Raw genomic sequence first — 10,686 nt, 5'->3', positions numbered from 1 at the left:
AGGTCGACCAAAATCAGACACTCCCCGTTGCACCCACGAGTGTTTCGTCAGGCCCACCACCGCATGCGCTTCCCAAGCCTTATCTTCTCAATCGGACCAGCTCTTCATTCTTAGCTACACAAGGCGTCTCCTTCCTCTGTCCATCTGATGCTCTTGCTGCTGGTCGGCGCCGCTTTTCACCACGCCATGGATTTTGTCTCCTTTTTGGCGATGTCTCTCACTCCCTCCTCTCCTAGCATCTTTTGCCTCGCTGCCATGGTCTCGCACCTTCGGTCTTCTCCGCGCGCTCCCCTGCGAGCTCGAGGTGACGACGCTCGCACATCCATGCGGTTGCAACATCATCTTTTTGCTATGTTGCCGTCCTCCTGCTACGTTTTTTTCGAGTTAACCGGTTGCAACTTTTTAATTTGTCAGTTCCAGCTTTTTATTTTGCGGGTCACAGCAATTTCATCCTCTAGCACCAATCTGATTCGCCGGTTCTAGCATTTTTTTCCGCCAGTAGTAGCTTTTCCCCTCACTGGTTCCAGCTTTTGGTTTCGCCAATCGCAACAATTCCCTTTTTGATAGTAGCATTTTTTTTATTCATCGCTTGTAGCATTTTATTTTGCCGGTAGTAGCTTTTGAGAACGATGTTTCCAGTTTTTAGTTTCGTCGGTGCCAACATATGCGGTCACCGGCTCCTGCAAATGTGGCCGTCGGCTCTAGCAAATTGTGTCGCTGGTTGTAACACTCCTAGTCGCCGGTTCCAGCAAATGCACCTGCCGGTTCCAACATCTTGTTTTGTAGCACTTTTTTGGGCCGGATTGGCACGCAGCCATGCGGGAATGGACGATGGCAAGCGAGAGAGGGCACTACACACCGGCGATGAACGTGGCCGCCCACGCCTCGCGAGGGAACACCCGATGGAGTCGTGCTGGGTCTAGTGACTCCATTCTTTTTTCTCTCCCCTGCTCGTTGATATGATTTAAGGAAAAATAATGGGGATGCAAGAGGTTAGGGACGAAGAGAGGACGGGGGACGCTGGCGTTGACCAGATCTGATGGCTGGGAGATGCCAAATCGGACGCACAGGGATCGACCGGCGCCCAGTACCGCCCAAATATTTAGCACGATACATCAATGTTTCAATGTTCATCTTTTTATCAGTCTTGCGGCACAATTGAATTTTTTTTATTTGTTGAGTGTATATAGATCGTCAAGTCAAATCGTTCAGTTGTTTACCAAGAGACCAACAGATGTTCGCGCTCTTTGTTTGTTGCTTTTATATACCTATAACAAAATTCAATCCAGGGCGCAGTTTGTGAGCAACATTCCATACATCGGCCTGTAAGAATGGTCCTGTAACGAAATTCTTTGTTCTCAGTGCAGCTACTTCTAGCCTAACGAAATTCACTCCGTGTGCAGTCCGTGAGCAACTTTTTTTTTCAGGGATGCAGTTTGTGAGCATGCTAGGACATGGTTACACCTTTCATACATCGTCCTGGTTGTAAGAATGGTCCTGTAACTCTCCTGGCCTCGATGAAAGTCTCAACTATGCAGTTCATAGGAACAATTGCAACGCTGCTCTATTTACTATGGTATATATATTGTCAGTTTATATGCACATTGCAACCAGAAACTCTAAAAAGGAATTGCATATTAATATTTGTCACAGCAAAGCGTTCGATTGCTCGAGTATAGTAGACCCTCGCTGGCTTCTGTTTCAAAAAAGAATAAAGTAGACACCGGCTGGTAAGAGAAAAGTTGTATAGCACAGCTGAATCAGAATGCTTGATAAGAGGATTGCGAAATCAACATGATAAACAACAGCAGTAATGTCTTGTTGCAATGTAAGTAAGGGAAATCCTATGGCTACTTGAACTGCAAAGGGGCATCGAAACCCTGAAGCCTGCTATTGCCGCAGACAACAGGCTGTGCTCTCCCTGCATACACACACCTAGGTGATCCAAGAGGCAACAAGTACGTACATGACAGGAACATAAATAAAAAGCAAACTTGATGTCGCAACATGTTAGTACTTGTCGGTAGCTCCCAGCCCCCGCGATTTCGGTCGTCTTACCGCGGTCAAGGGGTTGACAATGCCCTGGCCATCCTTCCCCAGGCCAGAACCAGGTACAAACCCCATCTTCACCATCATTTTGGATCCAAAACCCTTTGTATGCCTCTCAAAAGTGCCGCAGTCGTACATCTCCAGTGGCCGTGTGTTGCGCCTCGGTTCTGACCTGGTTCTACTCAGTTCTCGCCTTGCATTAGCCGGTGGCTCTGGCCTTGCTTTGGCCGGTGGCTCTGACCTTGCTTTGGCTGCCTCCAATTCGCTGTCAAATTCTACACCCAACCCAAGAGATTTGGGACGCTGAATTGCTTGGACAGGCTGCAATATGCCTTGGCCATCTTTGCCAAGGCCAGTGCCCTCGATGAATCCCATCTTCGCCATCATTTTGGAACCAAAGCCCTTGGTGTGCGTCTCAAAGGTGCCCAGCTTGGAGTCGCTTCCAACAACCTTCTCACATGACACATCGCCAGAAGTTGAGCCAACTGCTACTGCCTCGGTAACAGTTTCCGCCATAGTGCCAGAAGACACAAAAGATACAGGACGCTCCGCAAATGAGACCTTTTTCGTTGGAACGTTCTTCCCACAAGAATCGCTGTGCCTCGCCAATTTCCCTGGAGCTGAAAGACCCTTCGCTCTTGCTGGACCTTTGGAGCTGTTCCAGTTGACACTATAGTCCTCAGGCTCAGTCCCCAAAAGCTGGAATCAGTGAACAAGCCATAATTAGCAAAGAGATAGCTGAGAAACAAGAGAAATATCACAGACTATAGTCCCAGCAATGCAAACATAAAGACTACCTACCTTATCAAGTCGAACTTGACCATCTGCAGATGGCATCGAAGACTGTCCAGTTAATGTCGCCGTAACAAACCTGTAAGGCAGGATTACTTGGTACCGAATAACAACAATATTTTAACAACATTTGACACAAATCCTATATAACTAGAGCACACAGCTAGGCTGTGAGCTGTGGAGGTCAGCTACTGTAGCATCACCCCTACAGCCTATATAAGAAGCAAGCACCCCATATGTAAAATGCAAGCTTGTAGCAATTGAGATATCTAATAAAGCTTCCCACTAATGGTAGCTCATTGCGTGTGAGAAGCACATCTCTTTAGAGAGTCCTGGGCAGCAGCTAGAGAGCTAGTGATTCTAACACTACATATTGCAACCAATTCCCGCAGCCACGCCGGGGTAGCCGGGTAGGCACATGCGATGCATTTTCTATTCAATGATATCGAGGGTAAAATGATGGAGAGGTGGAGTAATGTTTTCTATTTACTTGACTTAACCACTGGAGTAAATATTAAACATAATGCGCTACCACATGTAATACTAATTTTACCTGGTCATGTGGTAGTGACAAAAGGAAGCAGCATTTCTGGTCTTAACCATTTAACATGTTTCCACACTTATCTAATCACATTTCCGCAAGTGATATATAAAACAACAACAAAACCAAGGAAATCAACAAAGTGACTAAACATGAAAAGCACAGAAAAAAAAGGTGCATTGCAACACATGCTTGTGAATGGGAGGTGCAATATTCTGCAGCAAACTGTCCCATAACCATTACGGTAAGATAACCGTGTTATGGTAGTTGCTATATTCACGGACACATCGCTTACGCATTTGTCTTATTAGACAGTATTCACACTGAGCACGATCAGCGTGCAGGTCAGTGGCATACGTCTCGTATCAATGCCCATGCAATACAGAACAGTGGTTGGTGAGCCACTAATCCCTTTATCATTGTCCACAATAGGACTTATGGATAATTGCAGGAGAGGTAATGCACCTTCTGCCTCAAGATTATAACATACTGCAATAAATACGTATGAATCTACACCAGTAATTTCTGCCAAAGTTGCACAGGCATTGGAAAGTAAAAGATAATAAAACAATTGATTCCATGCACACTTGGCGGCATGGTGGCGATGAATGATGCAAAGATCTTTGGCACTCCAACCAGACACGAACACGTTGCAATTTGGTGTTTTTCTTACTGTTCTGCAACAGCATATCCCAAGGATATTTAGCTTACTTAACAATATTCAGCATCCAAGAGATGGGAACATGTATTATTATGAAAGTACGAGCCAGATGCATCATGATTCAAGATGACATGAAGTGCTATTACTGTGATAATTTACTTGATGGAAAGCATAAAGCTCATATTCCACTTTAGCATTACCTTTTATTGCCTGAACCTTGACACCCACTTTTCAATTGATAAATAGATGCGAGGCGTTGTACCTACAAACATTAAGGAAGAACATAATAAGTAATCCATGTGGGCACAAAAGGATGATAAATTGATTAATTTATGTAGCACCAGTGTATTAGTGTTTCATTATGTCCTATCTAAATTCCCCTTTAATTGCTTCATAGTGCAAGTAAGTTGATTACAGTCTACCAAGCAATGGCATATACAGTTTGTTGTCAATGTGGATAAAAAAAGTAGCACTTCTGTAGAGATCACACACATAAGTTGATTTGAGATATATTTTAATAATGTCACAATTTTGCTTCAAGAAGCAACCCAGCAACTGAATGGCACCCATACCTGAGAACAGTCCCGAGAGTGCATTGGCTGAAAGCACAACATATCAAGTTGATTGACAACCATCTTCCTCAGTTTCTGCATATCAGAAAGAGAAGTAATCCAGTTTCAGTAAACAAGATAGCTCAAAGTTAATATGGGCAGGTTGAAAACATTCGAAAAGCTACATAATGACATAACAGAGCAAGAGTGAAACAAGAAACATACAACCGTCATCAGCACCTGCATCACTATTATCACGTATATTCTAAACAAATGTGAAGATGAAATTACATGAATGACCAATGTACACGAGTGCGCTCAAAATGAAAATGATTTGATAGAACTAGTAGTAAATATCGCACTCCTTTCATGCATTTCACCACAGACGTTTTAAGTTTCAACAAGAGCCATTTTTTTCTCCTATTCTGCAACTTGATATAAAGCAGCATTGTCTATTATATTACCTGCGTCCCAATTTAGTTGTTTTAAATTTGTCTAGATGCGGATGTATCTAGACATGTTTTAGTGTTAGATACATCCATATCTAGACAAGTCTAAGACAACTAATTCGGGGCGGAGGGAGTATCATATAAATTCATAAAATGCTCATATAACTGATCTTGAACTGGGTGGCAATAGCAAACTATAACACGAATATTCCAGTTATGATGCTTTAGAAACAAGCAAACAGATAAAATTTGCAAAGATCTTCAGAATAACCAAGTTCCGTAAAAAAGCCTAATTATATGACTCACAGTATTGATTTGCTCCAAGTCAACTCCTCTACTTAGCATCCGTTGACGGCGTTTCTTTGCAATGTGTTCCTTCTTGTGCTTCTTTTTTTCACCTAAATCGCATAAGCCAAATATTATGACTTTGTACAAAAAAATCCAGAAAAAAAATCCAAACACACGAGGAGACAGACACACATAAATATAGTACTACCTCTGTCTAGGTGAATAAGTCATTTGCGTAGCTCTAGCTCATCGATTTGAGAAATTATATATGTGTTATATGTCATGAAAAGTATATCACTAGATTTCTACATCGATGTAGTTTCTAAATATATATTTTTTGTCACATATAATACATATTTAGATAGTTAAATTGTCAACCTAGAACTACGCGAATGACTTAATCACCGAGACGGAGGTAGTAATAAAAAGATGAATAAACAAGTCTTTTAGGCTGGTTGTAATGGGGAATATCATATACTAGTATCATGCATATGATACTAGTCTACCTCTGTCTAATGCATAGTATCATATGTTGGTATCATAAAAGACTACATTTATTGCCATGCATGACACAAAGTAGCACATCATTTAATATGATACGGTATTATGATATGATACTCAAGCCTCTCTTTCTTCATTTAATTTTATGCCACTTCATCAAAATTGCTTAGTTGGCATGCATGATACTACCTATGATACTCCCATTACGGGCAGCCTAGTGACTGTTGGTTCAAAGCATAGGCGGGTTTCCCAACACGTAACCTATGTATTGCGGTTTATATGAGCATACCACCTTTTTACAACTAGGAGCTAGAGGAGTATGTAATAAAGTTCAAAGCTAGCTTCCATATACAAACTAAATATAGATTCAATCCATACTGAAATATAGTCTTCAACTCTTCTATACCGAAATAGATAGCCAAAAACTACAGAATTAACAATAAAAAGATATTTGTAAGGTCAAAATTTCCAATTCACTGAGTACTGATTCTCACTTGCAGACAAAGTCTAAACGCATGGCATGCAGAGTTACTTTGTTTTTCCACATTAACTATCAAATTCAACCTAACAATCTTACTTCACACCACAAAGAAAAATAGCACAAAACATGGAAGGCTTTATACCTGGGACCCTCTGATATTTCTTGCTCTTCCTGGCCGCATCGGGCCAGGACCTGGAGAGCTGTGAGGACGATGAAGCCTTCGAACCCTTACTTGACCGATTTGCCATCCTTGCATCCTTTACCATCATCACATCCTCCAGCCCCATAACTTGTATACTAGCCAGGCCCCTGTCACAATCCCTGCCATTAGAGCTCCTTCCCTTCCGCCTTTCAGCCGAGTTGGGCATCTTCATCCCATACTGCTCAGATGCACGCATTAGTGCATAACCCTCAAGCTTTTCCTTGCCCTTCTTTAGGAACCCGTCCTCATCATCGTCTGTATCCATCTCATCATCATCTGAATCAACCAATTTCATGCCATTCAACCACCTACTGCTCAATAGCTCCTCGCTGCCACCAATCCCCTCCATGTAATCGGCAACAATCTCATCATCAACCGATGAGTCCCCAATGCTGAGACCCTCCTCGGAGTCTGACCCCGAACCGTCCTCATCAGACTCCGGATCCCCCTTATCATCATCACTATCTTCCTCATCGCTATCAACATCGGCATTGCGATCTCTCACCTCGTAATCGGAATCTGATTCCTCATCGGAGTCGCCCATCCCCTCTGATTCCGGTGATGAGGTATCCTCGCTGTAGATCCTGACTCCCCCGATGGAGATAAATCCACCATTCTGCCTCCCTTTGCCTTTAGCCTGCCTCGGCGTCACGAAGGAGACCTCCTCCAATTCCTCAACCTCCGCGTCCATCTCTTCCTCGATACGACCGTGGAATCCCAATCCAAGATGCGGCGCGCCCTCACCGGCCTCCTCCTGGCCCTCCGCCTCCTCGTCGCCGTGGAACCCAAGCCCGATCCCTCCGACCACTTCGTACGAGTACATCGACGCGGAGGCGGCCGGATCGGCGCAGGAGCCGGTGTCTATGGCCACCTCCAGCGCCCGCGTGGCCCCGCCGGCGGAGGCGGGGCACGGGCGAAGGGCGGCGGTGTAGCTGAAGGGGACGGCGTTGGCGGGTTCCGCCGCGGCGCCGCGCCGGCCGCCTCGGCCGCGCCCTCGGCCGCCCGAGGAGGAAGGGCCGAACGCGGCGGCGACGGAGGTGGGGGAGACGAAGGAAGGGAGCTCCGGGAGCGAGCGGCGGCGCCCGGCTCCGGCGCTGTGACGGGGCCCGCCGGCGGTGGGGTTGCGCTTGTAGCGGCGCTTGCCGCCGGCCATGTCGGCTAGGGTTACGGGCTGCTTTGGGATTCGTGCGGTGCCCGCGCTCGCCGAGGGAGCCCCTGCGCGTGTGGGGGGTCGGTTCGTTTGTGGCCCGAGTTTTGCAGGGATCGGAAACTTGGCTGCCGCGTCGGGGTGAGATATGCTCGTGGACTTGTGGTGTAGGTTTCGTAGAGGGGACTTGTGGTGTAGGTTTCGTAGAGGCCACGGCGGTTCCGACGCCGCGAGGTTGCCCAGGAGCAACTATAGCATATAGCATATGCCCTAAAATATGCCCTAAAAATTCGCACAGTAAAATCGTTTTAGGGTATATTGCAAAATGTTTTGGTGGGTCTTTACGGTATGATGTGTGCTGCAGCAGAACAGATCCTGTAAAAAATTACAACATGATCCCTAAAGAGTAGCATAAAGCACTCTAAAAAAAATTGAATTATAATTGAGGCCAGCCCCTGGTTCTGCTCAAGTCCGCTCAATGCAGCAAATCGATTCGGCTCGATGCAGCCGGGGCAGAGGAGCTGGTCCATCGAGGCCGCCCCCAGGTTCACGTCGGCCGCGACCAATGCACCGGTCCTGCTCAAAAATTGAGCTTCGCGTGCAGCTGCATGCTGGTCCTGCTCGAGCTCTGATGCGTGCGCGTTGTAGGCTGGTCTGCCTCGAGCTCCGACGCGCGGCCGCCGTGGGCTAGGGAAGAGGACATCGGGCTGTTCCCGGTAAGGCAGGGGGGGTGTGACCTCCAAGCCGCCACCGTGGTGGAGCGCTGGTCGGTGGCGGTGAGGATGGCTGGGAATCGACCGTGGATGGTGGTGGCGGTGGCGAGGATGAGGTTTTATGGTATAGAGGGTGTTGTAAAATTTCCCACCTAGAGGATGAGGTTTTTTTAGGGGGAGTTGTATTAATTTTAACAATGCGACCGTTTTATTTTTGTTGTTTTGTTGTTTTATATTTTTCCCTTTTATTTTTTTTATAAATTTCAACAAATATTCTTGTTTTTTCCCAAAAATGATTCTGTATTTCAAAAAACGTTCAAAAATCTCAAATTCAAAATATGTCCTTGTTTCTCAATAAATGTTCAAAGATTCAAAATTGTTTGCATCTCCAAAAAAATCAGAAAATTCAAAAAATTCTCACTGTTTTTTGTGTTACTTGTTTTTATCCTTTTTGAAAAGTTCCCCTTTTCGTAAATGGTTGGATTTTTCAAAAACTATCATAAAATATAAATTTTTTTGGAATGTCAAACACTGTTTGGAATTTCCATAAATATCTTTGTTCTCAAAATTTGTTCACAAAAACTTTCCGCTTTCAAAAGTTTTTCTGGGATTTTTCATGTTTTTCGAATAATGTTCAAACATTTGAATAAATGCTTAATTAAAATGTTTATTTTATTGATTTTTTTATGTTTTTCGAAAAACTGTTCGCTATTTTGAGAAAATGTGTGTGTGTGTGTGCAAAATTTCTTCAAGTTTATAAAATGATTTATTTTTTAAAGTTGGAACAATTTGTAAAATCCTAATCAAAATTTGAACATTTGTTTTTTAGATAGGAACTTTTTTCCGCAAAAAAGAACATGTTTTAGATAGACGAACAAATAATGAAAATTTCTGAACATTTCTTTACCAATTTTTTTAGAAATCTGAACAATTTTCGGAAATTTTCAATTTGTGATTTTTTTTACGAAATAAAAGAAGAAAAATAAGAAACCAAAATAAGAAAACAGAAAAAACAGGGAAAACAGAACACTGCACGCTATAATGAATCTTCGCTACATTGCTAGCTGATGGGCCGGCCTACCTGTGCCGCTGGGCGTTGACTATCTGATGCATTTAGCGTCAGATAGGACCCTCTGCGCAGGTGGAATGTTGAAGCTGACGGAGCCCACACGAGGGCAGAGCGAGACCGGCGCGGGGTGAGCAGGGGCGGCGCGAATCTGCTTCTGGGCGCGGCGGTGTGATGCCGGTGAGACGGCCGAGTCCCGAGGCTCGAGGCCCGTCTGGAGCTTGGTGCTGCGGCAAGTTCGGCTGAGAACGATGGAGAGGCGAAACTCCGCGGCGAGCTGATGCGGTGTACTCCCTCTGTTTCAAATTACTCGTCGCAGAAATGGATATATCTAAAATTAAAATATATCTACATACATTCATACCTGCGACAAGTAATTTAGAACGCAGGGAGTACTTTGCAAGCGAGTGTCGGCGGGACCGGAGGACCAGTCCGTCGAGGCGCGCAAGGTACCATCTCCTCGACGGGTGCGCCTAGCCGCATAGATTTTTCTTCTTCTTCAGTCAGTAAGTAGGTGTTCAATCATTCAATCAACTCAAATTCAGAGTTACTGTACTTCCCGCATGCATTGGCAACCCCTCCACACTGAACCGGCTAAAAACGCAATCTCCTTGACCGTTTTGGTATCAAGCTATCTCGTTGAGACTTTGAACAATATTGAAACAGCGAAGATGCCTTCCTAACCTTGTTGTTCTAAAACAAGTGCGAGTCAGACTGTCAGGTCCTTTTTAGTTTTGTGATGACAGTACCCAACGGCAGGTACAAGTTGTAGTTGCAGTTGGTTGCAACAATCAAGAGTACAACTTCCGTCCCAAATTGTCTGTCTTAGATTTGTCTAGACACGGATGTAGTATATTATTCGGTGGAAGCAAGCTGTTATTGAGGCTGGTCATAATGGGGAGTAACTTAGAGTAGTAACATACATATGTTACTACTCTATGTTACTACCCTTATAGTGGGAAGTGTCATATGTGTAATAACATACACATGTTCATTTATTGTCTTGTAGACTCATTTTGCATTGAAAAACGCTATGTGATGGTAACATATTATGTTACTCTATTTGCCTCTCTCCTCATTAACTACTTGCCACATCAACATTTTTGCTTATGTGGCATCTATGTTACTACCTATGTTACTCCCACTATGACCAGCCTGAGTACAGGGCATGGCGTATGGACAACTAGACTATGTATTCAATTCAGTCCAATTTCCAATTCTTCTTTTATTACCTTCAGTTATAGG

General features: G+C 44.4%; 1 protein-coding gene across 1 annotated transcript; it reads right to left on the bottom strand.

Moving 5' to 3' along the window:
• Positions 1 to 1,731: 1,731 nt before the first annotated feature.
• On the bottom strand, positions 1,732 to 7,820 carry LOC123189885 (uncharacterized). Its single transcript, XM_044602406.1, has 6 exons — positions 6,456 to 7,820; positions 5,350 to 5,441; positions 4,616 to 4,690; positions 4,244 to 4,305; positions 2,851 to 2,920; positions 1,732 to 2,748 (listed from the first exon to the last, which is right to left on the bottom strand). Exons 1-6 carry the CDS (start codon positions 7,666 to 7,668, stop codon positions 2,011 to 2,013), a joined length of 2,250 nt encoding a protein of 749 aa, XP_044458341.1. The 5' UTR covers positions 7,669 to 7,820; the 3' UTR covers positions 1,732 to 2,010.
• Between the last annotated feature and the right edge of the window lie 2,866 nt (positions 7,821 to 10,686).

The sequence above is a fragment of the Triticum aestivum genome, chromosome 1A (genome assembly GCF_018294505.1).
Source record: "Triticum aestivum cultivar Chinese Spring chromosome 1A, IWGSC CS RefSeq v2.1, whole genome shotgun sequence".
NCBI lineage: Eukaryota > Viridiplantae > Streptophyta > Magnoliopsida > Poales > Poaceae > Triticum > Triticum aestivum.
Note: the sequence above shows the minus strand (reverse complement) of the source record. Positions and strands in the feature narration are given on the sequence as shown.

Coding starts and splice junctions, on each gene's coding strand:
- LOC123189885 (XM_044602406.1), bottom strand. CDS start 7,668: ATGGCCGGCGGCAAGCGCCGCTACAAGCGCAACCCCACCGCCGGCGGG. Junction 4,306..4,615: donor ACTCTCGGGACTGTTCTCAG/GTATGGGTGCCA, acceptor TAATGTTTGTAG/GTACAACGCCTCGCATCTAT. Junction 2,921..4,243: donor CAAGGTTCAGGCAATAAAAG/GTAATGCTAAAG, acceptor CCTGCCTTACAG/GTTTGTTACGGCGACATTAA.